Below are 18,709 nucleotides of genomic sequence, written 5' to 3'. Positions count from 1 at the left end.
CATCTCTGGCAAGCAGTTCAATGGGTTTACCTTTTGGTACCTTTGTGAAATCTAGGGTTTAGTTTCAAGTTAAGTATAAGTTGTTAATTATTTCCTTTTTTTAAATATCTTATTGCAGAGCACTCACAAATTTGAGTTGATCATCTGTATATGTTAATCAGAATGGCTTTATTGGGTTACACTTGAAGTATCAATTTGTCCAGTAACCTGTTTCTGACAGTATATAGTAAATTCTGAGAGCCAATAGTAAATATATAGGGAAGGGAGTAGTAAGAAGGAACATTTTTGATTGTTCGTTAAGACCCTTCTAAGCATCTGCACTTTAGAGACTTTTTGAGCAAGATATGACATCCTTGAGTTTAAAAGTTCTTCTTGGAGCTTGCATCTGTCCAATTTACTTTCTGAATCTTTAACATTTTGGAACTCATTCCCACAAGACATTGCAGATCTGCTTAGCTACAGATCATGTGCAAGAAAGAACTTTTATGTGTTTGAACCCCCCCTTAATAATGTCAACTGCTGTTCCCTAATAGTTGCATTTGGAAAATAGTTGTGCTTTATTTATCTTCTCTTTGTCACCTATAATTCTGTACTCATGCTCTGTGTGCTCCTTTTTTCAGGCTGAGTTGTCTAAGTACCATATTTCTGCTTTTACTCTGTGTTTTTTGACAGGGGAGTTGATGGCATACATTACTACATCTGTGGCTACGCTATGGATTCACACAGTAGAATTGTATTTTTGGTTTGGCACTTTTAAGACTTTCCAAACAGTTATGTTTCATTTGCTTTATGATAGCTGTCCAGCTAGAGTTTCCATTGGACAGCATGATTATGTGACTGATCTTTCCTAACAGATAGAGCTCCTTTGCTAGGAGTGTTATTTTTGCATTTGCCAGTGTTGAATTTCTGGTAATCTCTTGCACAATCCCTTCACAAGTAAGAGGGTTCTGCAACTGATGGAATCATGCCTAGGACCTGGAAGGAAATTAGGACTACATTACATGTGATGTTATGCAAAAAGGCAGAGAGCTTTGGTTTGCCAAGATGCTTTTAATCCAGGGGCAAGACTGGGGACAGCTGATGAATACAAAGAATTGCAGTAAAAAATGTGTAAGCAAAGCTGCAGTGGTCTCAAAGAAGTTTGCATAGACATAATAATAAAGTATTATTGTGAGAAATTAGCCCTTTTATTGAGTTTAATAAGCAGCATCAAAGGAAACATCAAGTGCTTGTTTGGCAATTTTACAAACTGAGAACAGAGACTGCCAGCTGTTAGCATGATGGAAGCAGCAGTTAGCTTTAAGTCTTAGATGTGAGTGGATAGCTAGTGTGAGAATAATCCAGGAGGTGGGGAAGTAAAAGCAAGCAATTTATGGTGTCATGGAGCAAGAATCATGAGGGAAGCAGAGAAAGGGTGATGTGTTAGCCATACAAGTCAGCATTTGTGTATGTTCAGTAGGATAAGCAAGAGGGAGTTAAATAGAGTGAGTTGTACATGTTCTTCTGTTTGTCTGCTGTGGTTTGGGTTGGGTTGGGTTGGTATGCACTGAGGATAACGGGAGCTTCACATCTGTCATTTCCACACTGAACTGGCTGTGCAGTGAGTGGAGAATGAATGGAGTCCCCAGTGTGACAGGCTGCATTGCAGAAAGGAGAGCCGGATTAATTTCTTCCATAGCATTGAAATGTCAGGGCAACTCTGAGCTCAGTCTTATCTAAAACATCGTGAAGACCTTGCTTGACATAATACTTGCAAAATAATTATAAACAAAAGCATGTCTTTTTCTTAGTTTACTAACTGTCATCTCAAAAACAAGAGAAAAAATGTTATTTTTATTTACCCTTCTAGTTCTAGGTCCAATGATTAGTTCTGTGACAAGACAGCATGACACTTTGAGTATGACAGAAGCCCTGATGCTGCAGCAGAGGCTGGGAATATTAATGGCCAAATCTAGGTGAGTGATTTTTAATTCTGCCAGTTCCCTAGCTGTTTAATTTCTTCCTCATAGCCTTTGTTCACATCTCTCCTTTGAAGCAGCATTTCAGTTCTTGGTTTTCTGAAATATTAATATTAGAGCATACTTGAGACAAAATAACAAGCTTGTATGATTATTGATTACATACCCTTTCTTTGTTGTTCCTGAGGTACAGAGGCTGTGCTTCAAAAATCTTGATATACACAATATACTACAGCTTTCTTCTTGCAACTCTAGTGATTTTTTTTTTCTCCAAAGTGCTTTGCATTTTAAGTTCTGCGTTGTTTTTTTTTTTAAGTTTTTTTAAAGAAGCAGCCCCTGTATTCAACTGACTTGGTCAGTTATTTCATGCTGAATGCATAGAAAGTCTGATATTAACAGCATGCAGCTATGTAGTTCTGTTTTCACTACAAAAAACATTTGAGGAGGTCTAAGTCTGGGCTTTATTAAGTGCATGCATATTTATTAAGGCTGCTTGAGGCATGTGCCACTACATTGTATGGAACAGAGTATTCTCTGTTAATCTGCCCTGAGGCTGTTGTCACCTGTTGCTCCTCATAGCAGGGGATTCCCAGGGTAAACAGCACCGTGGCAGGAGGCTGACAAGGACATCTGAGCATTGCTGTAGTGAGGCACTGGAGGGGTGCCAGGGTAGGAACCAGGATCAGGTGTTACTACCTGTAGCTCCCTTTCTCAACAGAAGAGAAAGAACAACTATTACTGCTCCTACTACCACTATAAAATTTTCAAAACTTCACAATGGAAAAAGAAAAAAAAAAGTTTGTGTGTAGCATAGCTTCTCTCTGCAGCAGTAGAAGCAAACGAGCAATGCCTGGTTTTATTTTGAGTTGGGGAAAAAATCTTTGTCAATATAATGCATGTTTTCATGTTATGGACAGAAATGACATTAAAGAATCATGATTTTGAATAGGTGTCTGGTACTTTGCCTCTGTATCACTGGATTAATTGGAGCAGTATTGTTACCTTTGCAGGGGATTCTTGGTGGCTGATTTATACAGTCTCTAGAGTAGGAGTCTCTTTTGAGTGGCTTTTCTGATGAAAAAAAGTGGAAAAGTTAACTGCTCTTCATTGTATACTTTGCATCTTACCCCTTAGCAGAGTAAGGAGCTACATGAATACTACTGCTGCATGCTAATACAAATGTCTATCTAGAAACCAAGTCATGATTTTCTTAAGATGATAACATAGGATTTTTTTCCCTCTAGTCAGGAAAACTTATCAGTCCATACTGTCTTCATTCTTCTCGATTTCTAGTGTTGTATCTCTTGTTGACATAATATAGTTCTCTTCCAGGATTTTTCATTTGTGTAGTGGAAATTTTAATTCTTATCCAATATAAAGATTATGTATATGGGTTAAGTTTTCTTTTGTCAGACTTTCTTGTATTTAAGAAATGTGAGACTTAACCCCTTTTTCATGGTGGTAGAGGATGAAACAGCCAGTTGCGAGACTTTGTTCTGTGAACATTTTATTAAACTGTTTTGTGAAAGTTTTGTCATACACACAGAAGTCTTTAAAGGAAAATACCAAAAATACCAAGGTGTTTTTTTTGTTTCATTACTTTAGCCATGCTGTTCAGTGTTACCACCTTTTAAAACGAATGTGTAACACAATTTAATCCAAATAGAACTTAACAGAAATAAGGAAATCCCAAGTTTTAAAATATTTGTGTTGAATGTGGGTTTTTTTCCTTCCCATGTCTTTGATTACATAGTTTGATATACACTGCCATATGGGAAATATTCTGAATTGGAAGCACAGAGCCTTACTGCATGGCTGCCAGCAGAGGTCTGCCTGCAGGCCTGGAACCACAGGGCTGCCAAAGCCTGGGCAGCCATATGGGCTTTGCTGGTGCTTGGTAACCTGCTACAGCCCAGGGCTTCTAGGGGTGTCTCTAGTGCTGTGCTCCTGAGCCAGGGAGTGCTCATTTAGGTGCAACTGGAATCTAGGTAGCTGCCTGGTGTAAGAGTCTGGTTTAGGAAATTAAAATCTTGCACAGTAAGTGGTTGGGTTTTTGTTTTTCCCCCAAGCTGCTGCCACGGGAATTAAGGTGACAAATCAAATGAGTCTGTCTGGTAGTAACCTCAAGGTGAGTTACTGGTAGGACTTTAACAGCTTTGTGTTGCCACTCCTTACTGTCAAATCCAAATAAACCATCATACTGTAGTATCTACATTGACTTTTTTATTAAATGCAGCTGGAAGATTCATCATGAAGAATTGTCAGAGTAATTTGCATTGGCTTGTTTGTTGATGATACTTCATTTTTACTTCAACTAGATGATCATTTTGTTGGCTTTTTTTTTTTTCCCTTTAGAGATCAGATGGTCTTCTGAAGAAGTCATGGGTAGCTGTTGTAGCTGTCCAGATAAAGAAACTGTCCCAGATAACCACCGAAACAAGTTTAAGGTATGCAGCTGGTGTGATGTGCTGTGAACTACTTTGTTGTTTTCTTACAGACCACGTCTGTGATTAAAAAAAAAGTAATGAGAATGGAGTGCAAATTTCTGAACAGCTGAAATACTGCAGTTGCAGGTGCCTGTGGCTACAGGTTTCTCTTGTGCCTTTGAGAAACCCTCTCTTCTCAGCAGTGACAGGAATTCCCTAGACAGGGTAGGCTTGTTAGGACAGTTTGGATCTTCAGGAAAGAGAAGAAGCGTGTGATTTTCATCCGTCTCCATTTCAGTTGGTAGAGCCCAGCTAAGGAGTGTTGCCTATGGAAGGTTACTTAGGAAAGGAGTCCTTAGCATAAGGGAATCAGTAGCTTTTGGGGAAGTGTGATTATGAACCTGAATGTGGAATCATCAATAGAAAATTTTAGGACTACTGATTTGACTTGAAGGTCGCTACTGATTATACATTTTGAAAACTTTTGTCCTTTATGTGGAGAAATGTTATTTCTACGTGCCCTTTTGTCTCAAAAATCTCTGGAATTTATAAGCCTGTGAACACTTGTTCATGTGCTTGACATGTTGAGCATGAAGCAGCTGAAGTCAGTGACTGTAAGTCAACATGCCTTTGCATAGGTCACACAAGTCAGATTTGCTTCTGTGCTCCAAACTGTCTCTGTGAGTTGACAAAGGAATTTAATGCTTCCATAGTGAAAACTGATTCATGTGTTGCCTTAGGGCAACCATAAAATGAGCTTTAAAGCCATGGGAATTTCTGGAAATATTTAATATTATCAGTTAAGAAAGCTGAAGGATAAAATATATTTCTGTTTTCTTGCTCTTTATGCATCACTTTATGTAACTAGTTCCTATTTTTCTCCTTGTAGAATTTCTCTATTGTTTGTTTAGCGGGGGGGTAGGGGAGGGAGAGATGAAGGAATGTAATCTGCAAAATGAGGAAAATGGGCATAAGCCTCACAGGCAGATGAAATGATTCCTAATTCTTTTCAATTAACTAGATTTCAAGTTGAAAATGTATTTTTTAAGGAGTCACATTAATTCCGTAGGGATTTTTTTCAGTAACTTTTTTATTGATTAAGAAAGAATCCTACTAAAAGCAGCATTGTAAGGTAAAATAGAAGGGAAATATGTATTGTCCAAATTCTATAAAGGACGCAGATGACCTCAAAACTGGCCTAAAAGCAGAAAGAGCAGGAGTTTAGCTTTATATACATTTTTTCACACAAGATAACTATAAGGTATTTGAATTATTTGTTGACTTTAAAAAGGCAACAAAATGTCTAAAACTGTTGGCTGATTCAGCGCAGTGCAAGGCTATACATGTATGTGAAGGAAGCTGTATCTTGGAGCCACTTACCCTTTCTCATTCCTTTTCCCAACTGTAAGCAGAGTTATATGACAAAGCAAATATTTTTTTTCAGAAATGGGGCTCTGAAAGATTCCATTATCTGAGGTATGCCTTATCCATGGGGGAATACTAGAATATGTACATAAAGCCAGTTTAAAAAAATATTTATCTTACAAATCTCTTCTACTTTAAATTTCTCATCAGATTTTACAGTAATGTTAGGCAGCCTCATTTGTATTGTTTTTAAATAAGTATTATTTTAATTTTCTAAATTCTGGGTTAGGATAGCACAGAAACTAGTTTATGAAGTTGTTTTTTTTGGGCTTTTTTAAACATTCATTTCAAGGATTGTAACTAATATGATAGCACAGATGAAGTCTACCAGCCAGGCATTAAGAGTAATAAAAATGGTGTTGTTTCTCAAAAGAGTAATTACCTAATGCTTTTTAACTTCTTTTTTATAGGTTATTAATGTGGATGATGATGGTAATGAACTGGGTTCTGGCATAATGGAACTTACAGATACAGAACTAGTTTTGTACACCCGCAAAAGGGACTCTGTCAAATGGCACTACCTCTGTCTCCGTCGCTATGGCTATGACTCAAATCTTTTCTCTTTTGAAAGTGGTCGAAGGTGTCAAACTGGACAAGGTATGTGGAAATTTTGTAGATAAAGCTTCTTGCAAGTTTATTTGATGTTGGAAGATATTTGCCAGTCCTTTGGCAAGAGTTATAAAGGCTATAGTTCTGTATGTGAATGTGGTTTATGGAACAAAAATTACCTTGTGAGGAATGGTCTTCTGGTAAAATGAGGATTTGAGTTGCACGTGTTTTTTGGCATTTGTAGGTCTGGAGCACTTCAAGGTTCTATGTGAGTATTCTTTTGGTCAACTTAGGAGGTGGTTTTGACAGGGAAATTCTCCTGCCTCAGAGGTTGACTTGACCTCCAGGAGAGGCAGTAGAATCTGAAACTCTGAAGGAATGCCCTCAGAATTCAACAAATTCTCTATTTTTAAGGTTTTAAGAGCCTGGAGCATTGATATGAACAGGATGGCCCCAGCTTATTATTGTCTTCAGTAATGCACTGGTATTTCGTCCTCTTCCTAAAGCAAATACTACTTTCATTAATATCAATGACATAATTCTCAAATTTTGATGGTTTTGTATGAGGTGTGTATACTTCAGCTATGCTCAATTATTTTTTGAGTGGCTTTCATCAGAAAAAGAGGGTTACCTTTCCAGTAGCCAGACCAACTTGGCCAAGGTTGGCTCCCTCTGAGAATATTCAGGTGTTTCTCTCTTCCCTGCAGCAGTCCCTGAGGGACTGAGTTGTTGCTGTTGAGCTCTCAGCCTTGTTTTGCATCTTCCTACTGTGAAATAGCTGTGTGTGCTTGGAATTCTTATGCATTCATATGTTGAGAAGTTAAATTCCAATGTTCTTCTGGATTTTTGGCATTTACCAGTGTTCGTATCAATAATTTTAGATATTAAGAAATCACAGGTTTTGTTTTTTAATTTTACTGTTAAAAGGTCAGAAAGATTAAAGAATTGGGTCACATATAAACCTAGTCAATATTCATTGTCCAAGCAAAGGTAAAGGAAGAAAAGTTGTTGTTTTTTAAATGGGAGTTTAAAAGGCACTCTCAGTTCATCTCCTAATGAGAAATGGAGATATTTTCAAACATTGAAATATACTCCATACTAAACTAAATTTTCATAATTCTTAAAGTAATAAACTTTGTTTTGAAGATAATAAATTTGTGTTTTGCAGTTGAATTTACTGTTTCTTCTGAACATTGAAAACACATACTAAAAATACTTAATTGAAATACTAATTTGAAGGTTGTTCTCTACAGTCTATTAGCAAGTCTGCAGAATCTTACACCAAGTCTAATTGACTTCTCCACTTTCCTTCTAATTTTTTCCTCTTTTTTAAATAACGAGATTAAGCAGGCTGTGTAAGCAGCAACCCTTTTCTCCCTCTTTTGTTTCTTGCCTTCCTTATGTAATACTAAAATCCTGTGAATATTGGGAAAAAAGAAATCTGGCAGAAAATGTTCTCTGCTGCCCTTTTGCAATGGAACATTGTTCCTGAGACCTACAGTGGGTTTTGTGGGCACAGTTGCGAAACTTCATCTTCACTTCATGGGGTGACCAAGTTTTTCATTTGAGAATTCCCTGAATACTGTCCAGCAACTTCTTACATTAGTCAGTATTCTTGTTTCTGTTTTTCCTTTAATATCAAGTTATTTCTGTTGTTAAGCTGTGAGCAGCAATGATGGTGAAACATTGAGTTTGTGCTAGGTATTAAAAACCTTGCAGACACGTCTTTGGACCACATCTAACAGATAATTCAGGAATTTAAAACCTGGAGAAGTTGGTATGTCACCATGTTGTGTGACAGTTCACATTGCATTTAATATGAATGTATTTAAAGGCAGCTGAATTTCTCAGAAACTTTTTAAAGTTTGTGAACCTAGAGTTTTAAAAAATTCTGGGTTTTGTTCATTAAGATTCAAATATCCAGTGTGAATGTTCAAAATATACAAAATATTACACATGGTCTATTGTACATGGCTGGATTAGGGGTCAGTGACATAGAGTAGTAGAAGTTCTGTAGCTGCAGTGTTGCAAACATGAAGCTTATTCAGTGCAGCAGCTGCATATTAATAGCTGAGCATTGTTCCTCGTAGCCCATTTGGTGTATTCCCAGCTGGGGTTGTGTGAACTTCTGCCATGAGAAGCATTTCTGGTGGTTCTGATCTGTCACAGCTCTGCTTCCCTAAATAAATATATGATGGTAGTAATTGCCAGCATATTCACATAACTGCACTTGCAGAAGTGGCTATATAGGTAGGTACTTTTCAGTAAAGAGTGTTTTAAGATTGTAATACTCACTTTAAAAAATGAGAACCTGCACCCACGTTTAACAAGCGTGTCAACTTTAACTTCATGCTTTCAATGGAAGAATAATCCAAAGCTGCGCCTTTGCTGGTGAGGGTAAGTTGGGACACTCCCTGCTGTTCAAAGGCAAAGTGGCACAATACACACGCAAAATACACGGTATTGCTGCTAACTTTGTGTTCTGTGTCTATCCTTTAGCCTAAAGCAATTAGTTTGTTACTGTCTGTTTCACACAGTTTGTCTTACTAGCTTTTCATTTTAGTCGTCTTAAAGAAACTGAATTTATATCCAGTGTTTAAATCCTTTTCTGTTGTGCAGGTATCTTATTTTTGTGGTAGTTTAATAGAAATCTGATTTAGGAAATACAACTTTGTAGCACCTCTGTAGTTTAATTTAATGTATTTAAATGCATATTTATTTAACAGGTATCCTTTTTATTAGCTTTAAAAAAAAAAAAACAAAAAAACACCAACTTGGTTTTTTCCCCTCATTTAGCACTCAAAACTTATTTTTGCTCCTAACTGAATTGGTTTTCTGTTCTTATTTAACTTTTGGTGCATGGGAACCTTATTCTTCTATTAGATAACCACTTTAAAGGTTGTCACAGTAATTTTGTGTGTTTTGGTGCAATAAAAATTTTGTAACACTTTTGCTTCTTTAACAGGTTTTCATTATGAGGATTCCAGTTCTATTCCTTGCAAGTTATATATATTGTAAGGCCTGTTTCTGAGTTACAGGGTTTTGATTTTTCTTTTGGATGCATTTATAGGAATCTTTGCCTTTAAGTGCGCCCGGGCAGAAGAGTTATTTAACATGTTACAAGAGATAATGCAGAATAACAGCATAAATGTGGTAGAAGAACCAGTAGTAGAAAGGAATAATCATCAAACTGAGTTGGAAGTACCAAGAACCCCTCGAACACCTACCAGTAAGTATGGTTCTACTGTCAGATGACATACCTGAATGTAATTTAGTTAGCTGAAAATAGCATTTGATTTGAATTTAATCTTTAAGTAATTAAAAAGAAGGCTAATTTAAAGCTGAGAGGTAGTAATGCATTCTCTCGAGGTACTTGCTGAGGATTATCTTCAAGAAGTAAGTTTTGGGAACTTAATTGTTGCATAAGAACACTTATGAATACACCTATTGAATTGCTTTATGATATGTCAACATGCTTTACCTGTAGCATTTCAGAGAAATGTTAATGCTGGGCAAGATTTCAAATTTTTGATTAGGGGAAAAAATACTGTTTAAATCACATGTGCAGTTGGTTTGGAATCTTTCTTCTGCTCTGAGTAGGATGAGTGAAGTATTTATCTAAAATTTTCTGGTATTTTTGAAATCTCAGGCAGATGGCTTGATATTTGAAACTAGGAATTCCAGTTTATTGATGATTTCAGAGAAATGGAAGCTTTGATAAAGGAGTCTCTGTTTGTCAGGGGGAGATGTTAGTGGGGGAAAGAGAAGTTGGAGGGAGTTTACTGGGTGTGTAATACACCTAGTTTTCAGTGGCTGCTTCATAAATGTGTTCTGGTAAATACTGGGATGCTGTTCTGTTTTCCATTTCCTTCCTCCAAGCAAAATTGAGCTTTGTGAATGCTTAATATTGTTTTACATATTTTACTTTCTCTTTTGAAAATTAAACTTAAGATGTAAAGTATCTTATTCATATACAGTAAAATGTTCTATTTTAATATGGTTTTGGCTGTTTTCTAATTGAACCAGCTCCTGGATTCAATGCACAAAGTTTACCCAACGGCTATCCCAGATACCCATCTTTTGGAGATGCTTCATCACACCCTTCCAGCAGACACCCTTCTGTCGGCAGCGCGCGCCTCCCCTCTGTCGGTGAAGAATCAACACATCCTTTACTTGTAGCAGAGGAGCAAGTGGGTGTTCTTTTCCCTTTGTACAACTGAGCTTCTACATTGCTTCAGATTTTCCTAATGATTGTTCTGTTGGCTTTCACTTGCGTCTCAGTATCAGGTGTAAAGTATTCCTACAGAATTTTAACTGCCTCAGAAAAGTGTTTGCCTTGCCTTTTTAAAATGATACTTTGTAGACTGGCTTGCTGAGGAATTTATATTTTATATAAAAAAAAGATAGAGAAGGTATGTATTTGCATTATATATACTCTTTCCAAAATTTCAGTAATTTTTAAATTTTTAAACATGAGTAATTGTACATTATAATGAGAGATCCTGGTCAAAAGGCTTCTTTATATGTAAGTCTTCTATTTGCCAAATAGAAGTCATGGAATAATTTGCATTAGAAGGGACCTCCAGTCTCTATATCAAAGTTTTAAGTTAGAGAAAGCTGCACAGACCATTGTCCTGGCCATGTTTTGAATACTATGGGCAAGGGGATTCCACAGAATCTGAGCCATGTGTTCCAGTGTTTCACCACTGCTGTTGTGAAATCATTTCTCTCTAATGTTTCTCTAATGTTATCAGATTTTTGCCTGTTACATCTAATGTTGGTCTTTTGCTAAACATCCCAAAAAAAGGTCTGGCTATGTTTTTGCTTTTTCTTTTAGGTAGTTGAAAATAGCTATTAGGTGGTTCCCTGCATTCTCTTAAAATGGAACTAAGGTGGTGTCCTCAGCTTCTCCTTGTACGTCATGTGCTCCAGCTCTAGTCATGGCCCTTGAATGCACCAGCCTCCGATTGGTGCTGTCTGTTGTTTACTCTGGAGCTCAGGTTCAGTCTTGTGAGAGCTGAATTGATGGTAATAGTGACTCTCCTTAACTTACTGGCTGTGCTATTGCTAGCACAAACTAGTGCATGTTTGGTTTTCATTGCTCCAAGAGCAGACTGATGACTCATATGCAGCTTACCATCCACCTGGATCCCTGAAGTTTTGCTGCAAGGCTGTTTTCAATCAGTTGGTATCTGGCCTGTACTGTTGGTATTGTTTCATACCAAGCACTGGATCTTCTATTTGCTGTTGCTGAACTTCATAAGGTTTCTATGAGGTTGGTTCTCTAGGCTCTAGAGATCCCTCTCAGTGGAAACCCTGCCAGTCTGGAAAGACTGAAAACTGGCAACTGAAAACTTCTCTCATCATTCAGGTTGCTGATGAAAATGACAGTCAAATTTATAAATGTCATGTGGTTTAGGAAAATTTATGTGTGACAAGAAACAGTTTTGGAAACCAGAGAAGGTAGCCAGAGCAGAGGGCTGTGAACTGTCTTGTGGGAAAGGATTTGTTAGGAGTCCTCACAGAAGAGCTCAGGTGTTATCATTGGAGTTACTGAATAGTCAGTGAGTTTAAAAAAACAGTGGAGGAGTCAGGTGATCTGGTAGATGACACTTCAGCTGGCAGAGCTTGACAGAGAGGTTGGCAAGCTACAAGACTGCTGCTGTAAAGTACTACTTTTGCTGTTTGGATATCCAGACAGAATTAAAATTTAGAGAAGGAATCCAGTCTTTCCCATTCAGCCTTGTATTGATCCACTGTGGAAATTGGAGGGATATAACCTAGGAGGGTATCTCTGCCTTTCTTAGTGACATATGGTGCCAACTCCTCCTTCTTTTTAGTTTTGAGTGCCACACTTCATATGGAATTGTATATTTTTCTACGAGTTCCTGTTCTTAGGAGGCTGTTGGCTCTTGAAGAAAAAATGGATAGTTCTTCCTAGACCTCGACCTCTCTTTTTGTTCCTGGAGTAGTACACAAGGCAGGAGACCGAGGGTTTTCTTAGGTCTCTCTGTGGTTTTCTTTTTGTTTGTTTTTTTTTTCCTTCTATGGACAGTAGATTTCCTTGCAGTGTGGAAGTTATGAACATAAACTTAGCTAAAGTAATTGCTGTTCACTGGTAAGGGACAACAAAGTAGACCTCTCAGTGATCTGCCCAGGTATAGTTATGAGCTAGGCTGGAGCAGCCAAGGTGGCCTTGATTAGAGCCAAACTCTAGAACTAGAGCATAATTGAGATAAAACATCAAATAAAAATAATTATCAGTGTAAGATATAAATTCTGTTTTTTTCGTTAGAGGAACATTAACATAAATAATAACAAAATTTCAGGGAAAAAACCTAAAACTGACTACAGTTCAGCAAAATGCAGGAGAGGTGACTTTTGCTCTTAAACACCTGCCAACACAAGTTTTTCTTTTCAGGTATTTAGATTAGAAGAGTGGGGAGTTAAGAAGCTAATAAATTTGGAGGCGGAGGGGAAGGCACAATAGTGTTTGAATTTCTTCTTTTTTCTTTGCCTTTTAGGTGCACACTTACGTAAACACTACTGGAGTACAAGAGGAAAGAAAAAATCGATCAAGTGTTCATGTGCCACTGGAATCAAAGCTTTCAAACACTGAAACAACTAAAGCGAAAGAAGATCAGATGTGTACTGATGACAGAGATGCTCAGGTTCTCCTGGAGCCCGAAGGAGTGAAGTTTGTTTTAGGACCAACACCTGTTCAAAGGCAGTTAATGGAAAGAGAGAAACTGGAACAACTTGGGAGAGATCAAGTCAGTGGCAGCAGCACAAACAACACTGAATGGGACACTGGGTACGACAGTGATGAACGTAGAGAGACGCCATCTGTTAATAAATTGGTGTATGAAAATATAAATAGGTTATCAATCCCTAGTGCCTCAGGGGTCAGGAGAGGTCGCTTGACATCAACCAGTACCTCAGACACCCAGAACATTAACAACTCTGCTCAGAGGAGAACTGCGCTGCTGAACTACGAGAACTTGCCATCCTTGCCTCCTGTTTGGGAAGCCCGGAAGCTGAGCAGAGATGAAGATGACAGTTTAGGACCAAAGACCCCGTCTCTGAATGGCTACCACAATAACCTAGATCTAATGCATAACTATGTCAATACAGAGAATGTAACAGTACCAGCAAGTGCTCATAAAGTAGAATTTACACGACGTCGGGACTGCACCCCAACAGTCTTTAACTTTGACATTAGGCGTCCAAGTTTAGAACACAGGCAGCTCAACTATATACAGGTTGACTTGGAAGGTGGTAGTGACTCTGACAACCCTCAGACTCCAAAAACCCCCACCACTCCACTTCCGCAGACTCCAACCAGGCGCACAGAGCTGTATGCTGTGATAGACATTGAAAGAACTGCTGCTATGTCGAGCTTGCAAAAAGCACTGCCCCGAGATGACGGTACTTCTAGGAAAACTAGACATAACAGTACTGACCTGCCCATGTGAGCCTGGGGAGCATTGAATCATTTGCACCTTTTGTGAAGTTTATAAAATTGAAGATGCGAGTACTTTGCATTTCTTAACACTAACGCCTTTTATAGACTAATAGAACTTTTTCTGCATACTTCATGTACTTGTCTTACTAAAGGGAATTAATGTAGAGCAAGTATTCATTTTAGGTAACACTATTTCATTCTACAGTAGAAGTAATTACTGCATAGCAGCATCACCACCTTTCACAGTGCCTCTTTAATTGATTAGAGTCTGAGTGACATGCCAGTTTTGAATTTACAAATATTCTGGTCTGGTGCCTATACTCATTAATGGCATTTATAACACTTTTTAAAGCCTCTTGATATGTGCATTATTAGCAGGTAAACCTAATCTTTCAATATACATATCTGACGTTCATTCCTCATTGAAGTGGTTCCTCCAGAATGAATTGTGTGTAATATGTTAATTCACTCAGTTTGACATACACAAGATATATTGGTTCATCTCAAGGAATATAAACACTACACCTTTTTTGTCTGTGGGCAAGAAGGCCTCTAATTCCTGACAGTTTTCTTAACTTGTGTGATATTTGAGAGGTCCCATTGATGGTTGTTGATCAGAGCTATAAACACATCAAAAACCAACCTTAAGCTCCTTCCGTTGGAATAGAATTACAAGTGACATATCAAATTCCCTCTGAAATCTGAAAATTTTATCTCATTAGAGTTTTGGGGTTTTTTGTGAAGGAATTCACAGGTGGGCTGTATGAATTAAGGCTCTCTTGTCATTTCTTAGTTCAGTGTGCCTTCTTTTCTTTGCATTTGTGTGTTTCCTTTTTATTTGTTCCATAATGTCTTGTTTCAAAAGTCAAAATTTTGTACATAGCTTTAATTGTCCACGATCATCTATGTGTTTGTCTTACTCTCTGCCTTTGACAAAGCAAGACTCTTGAAGGTCAAATGGTTGTCTTCGTCCAGTGTTCCACTTTTTTATGCCTGACAGAAATATCCCAGCTCTCCAGCAGCATGCATTATTGCACAACTGGAAAGGTTTATTATGCAGTTATTGTCTTCCTCTAAAGCATCAAACACAGGTTACATGGGAGGCAGGGTACTGGACTTGATAGTTCTTCATAGGAAGTTGTATGTTCTAGCAATGTGCATCCATAGGTGATAATGTACTTTAATTTAAAAAGATACGTAGTAAATTATCTGAAGGTAGTATTATCTATGAGCATACTTGTTTTCCTTTTGCATTTGGTGAATTTGGTTACAATGATGGCTGCTCAGTGTTACAGGTACATCCAGGTAGAATGTTGTTTGTTGAATATGCCAGAGGCACCCTTAGACTTTTTTTTTCTGTTTTGTTTATTAATAGTCTGAATAATCTTAGAATTCTGGCAGTATTGCAGGTGCACCTTGGTACTAGCAGCAGAAGAGATTGCTCTTGAGCCTGTGATTGCAAAGGAACTGACACTTGTGTGAGCTGGTATGATGTAAAATAACCCTTGAACTGTGAGGAAAAACGTGCAAGAAAAGCCATTTGGAGATCTGAAAAAGCATTAAGGGTCTCCACGCAATATTTGAATTGAAGTTTTATAAAAACCGAACTACAATTATTTTCTGTCTTTTAAATTGGTGTGTATTTCTGTTCCTACAACCTTTTTCTTTGGTCTTCTCTCATTTAGTTGTGGCAGCAGTAGTAGCAGCACCTGAAATATGTCTCTTGCCATACCAATAGGTGGCATCAGGCCATCTTTTCACTCTGTCTTTCATTATTCTTTACAAACTGTATGGTACTTGAATACCAGATGGACAAAAAACATAATTTGCTGAAGTAAAAGATGAGAGTCATTGAGACCATTGTGAGGAACTTAAAAGAGATGTTTTTATAAAAAACCTTATTAATTATTTAATGGTCAGCTTCTGCATACTCTTGTGATAGACTCACTGACTTGTGAGGAGACCTTGGTACTCAAGAAGGTAAAGACTACCTAGAGCTAGGCATTTTAAAGGTTGTAGCCTGGTAGGGCATTGGTCTCTTCTCCCAGTCAGCCAGCAACAGGACAAGAGGACATAGGCTTAAGCTGTGCCAGGTAGATGTTAGCAAGAGCTTCTTCACAGAAAGGCCGATTAGGCATTGGAATATGCTGCCCTGGGAGGTGGTGGAGTCGCTGTCCCTGGAGGTGTTTAAGGAAAGACTGGACATGGCAGTTGGTGCTGTGGTCTTGTTGACAAGGTGGTGTTTGGTCATAGGTTGGCTTCAGTGATCTCAGAGGTCTTTTCCAAGCCTCCTCATTCTGTGATTCTGTAACTGCTCCCTCACATCTTTGCCATTGCCTCACCTTATGGACCTCCTGGTCTGTAGCGAAGAGAATTTACCATGTATTGCAAAACACTTGCTGGGTTAATAATATTGCTGTGATTATTGTTCTTAGCATATAGCTCACTAAATTTGTGAGCTGCATGTGTTTTGAGGCAAACCTGTTTGATCTAGCCAGCTGCTTAGCAATATATGGTCCTCATCTGTATAGTTTGGACTAATTAACTGGACCCTTAAAACACACCTGTGAGGCAGGGAAGTAATAATATTCTTAACTACTAAATAGGGAAGCAGAGGCTTTGGGTAGATCATAAGTGACCTGCTGAAATTTCAACAACCAGCCATATCCCTCCTTAGTTCCAGTGCACTGTCCTATGCATTATTCTGAGTAGTCTCAGCTAAAAAGAATGGTCTGAGCAAATTTTTTACACTGTTGCAAGTTTCACAATGTTTTCTTAGCTCTGGTTCCCAGAATGGAGAACAAACTGAAATTTCAACTGTCTGTAGCCTTAATTATATTAAGAAGTCTGATGACATATTTTCCAGAACTACTTTTTAACCTGCTAGGTTTCACAGGTGGGATAATGCTTTCTTGTTTTGTGTACACTCCAAACATGCTGGGTAGTCCCTGTCACCCACACTACTCATCTTTAGCATTCCTTATTTTCTGCCCCTTGAAGTAGATGCAGTTGCAATGCACTTTACCCTTTGAGACTTGGTAAATATTTTTTCAATTCAGTCTCTTTTAAAGGCTGTGATGTTAGATTTAGTGTCTGTAATCTAGGATTCAGTTTTCAGCTGAAATCTCTCCATGGTATTTAGATCATATTTATTTTGGGCCCACAGGTGTATAGACTGAGAAACTAGAAATATGTAACCATTTTCTTTAGTAAATGTGGCATTTTAAGTTTACATAAACTAGGTCCTGTAAAAATGGTAGCATTTCCATCCAATTCTACTTTTCATCCATAATGTGCAGTCCATTGCTGCCCTTCAAACACATTTAACAAGGGGAAACCTTTAACTGTAGGTATTCCTTTAGTACAATGATTTGAGAAAGACATACGTTACTGTATCTTTTAAACAAGGAAACTGAGTTGTTAAAGAAAACAGAAAAGTGACCAAAAGTACATAATATTGTGCTAGAAATACAGGGAATGAGAATTTATTCCATTGTTATGTCAGGAAAATAAACTTTCCCTCAAAATCATGTCAGAAGGAGGACCAATTGTTTTAATTTTTGTGGTGTTTTTTGCTAACTTCCTAAAACAATATTGAAAAAGACCATTCTGAAAACCATGACACTCATTAGAACATCTTTTGTTTCCCCCCAATAAGTATATTCTGCATTTAACAGGGGTTGAATCTGATGATGTGCATTGAAGCACTGTTCCTATTAATGTCTTCAGAGCTTTTATAGAAAATATAAGTGTTGAAGTAGAAATTTCATATAATAAATTGATAAAATTTATTCTTCTCCCCACCGCTCCCCCCAACTTGATGTCTGGATATTTGTGTGTGTTTGCACCTCTGACTAGGGCTTGGGTGTAAAAAGGATCATGGAAATGTGTAAAGTGTACAAATTCCAAACCAATGTCAAAACAGGGCTGCTTTTTATAAGTGACGGATCAGCAGTTGATTTTGCTGGTTTTATAACACTGTGCATTGGCTCAAAATCTGGTTGTTCTTGTTTTTGTTTTATATTTACCCGCTTCTCAATGAGAGAGATTCAAGAGAGAACAGATTGTTCTTATTCACTGTGGGTGAAGTAAGAGTGGAAATTCTGCTTCATATCAGTAGTTTGAGCATACAATGATGTATCTGATTTGGACGTCTGTTTTTAAGCAGTATTCCTCGCTTTATGTAAGGTGAGATCCATGGTGAAATTCCATTTCTGCACTGTACTAATTTATTTAATGGCTGCAAATAAGATGAAACTAATGGAGTAGAAACTAGTAGTGGACTTAAATCTGAAATTCTCCTATTTCCCTAGAGGAGTCTGGTCCTTCATTGTGATAGATAGAGTTAGGTGTTTTTGGAATTTAATGATATGATCTTTCCCATCTCTTCCTTGAGGTAGCAATTCAGGCATTTATATTTGACAGTATTTACTTAATATAAACTTAAGTTCATTTATTATATCTTTATTCTTAATTCATATACACTCCAGGAATAAAAAAATCCAGAAGAAATTCCACCACAAAAAAACTGCGTTAAGTTGGAGTCAGGTTTGCTGATGTCCTTCTTACAGAAGATTATGAAAAAGGAAGTCATGTTGAGGTTCTTTCACAATCTTTAGGAATTACTTCCTCTTTTGGACAAGATGAGTGAATCAGAAGAAAAAAAAAGAGCAACTTAGCATCTGCAACTCTGACCATGTATACATTATTTCTTGTGCTGTGCTGTAAGGTATGTGAGTAAGTCTGTCAGATGTCTTATGAGGATATTTTCCTAACACGGTGTTTACTCCAGATTAACGCAGTATTTTGTTTGGAAGTATGTAGGTGTACAGGTAGAAATAGAATATGAGAAATAAGGTCGATGAAACAAGTGTTGGACATTTCTA

The 18,709-nt window shown here is 37.6% G+C and overlaps 1 protein-coding gene across 2 annotated transcripts in view; it reads left to right on the top strand.

Annotated features, from left to right (window-relative positions):
- Positions 1–18,323, top strand: part of FRS2 (fibroblast growth factor receptor substrate 2) — a 49,496-nt gene extending 31,173 nt beyond the window's left edge. The window contains exons 2-7 of one of the 2 annotated variants that reach the window (XM_058022688.1): positions 1,850–1,955; positions 4,314–4,405; positions 6,220–6,406; positions 9,429–9,587; positions 10,385–10,548; positions 12,883–18,323. In XM_058022688.1, coding sequence (XP_057878671.1) covers positions 4,340–4,405; positions 6,220–6,406; positions 9,429–9,587; positions 10,385–10,548; positions 12,883–13,833 — 1,527 coding nt within the window. In that variant the 5' untranslated portion in view covers positions 1,850–1,955; positions 4,314–4,339 and the 3' untranslated portion in view covers positions 13,834–18,323. Of the gene's footprint in view, positions 1–1,849; positions 1,956–4,313; positions 4,406–6,219; positions 6,407–8,723; positions 8,756–9,428; positions 9,588–10,384; positions 10,549–12,882 lie in introns of those variants that run through there. The other variant, XM_058022690.1, reaches the window with a different exon arrangement.
- Positions 18,324–18,709: the final 386 nt, after the last annotated feature.

This window comes from Melospiza georgiana, chromosome 4, assembly GCF_028018845.1.
Source record: "Melospiza georgiana isolate bMelGeo1 chromosome 4, bMelGeo1.pri, whole genome shotgun sequence".
Classification (NCBI taxonomy): Eukaryota; Metazoa; Chordata; class Aves; order Passeriformes; family Passerellidae; genus Melospiza; species Melospiza georgiana.
This window is presented reverse-complemented; position numbering and strand designations above follow the sequence as displayed.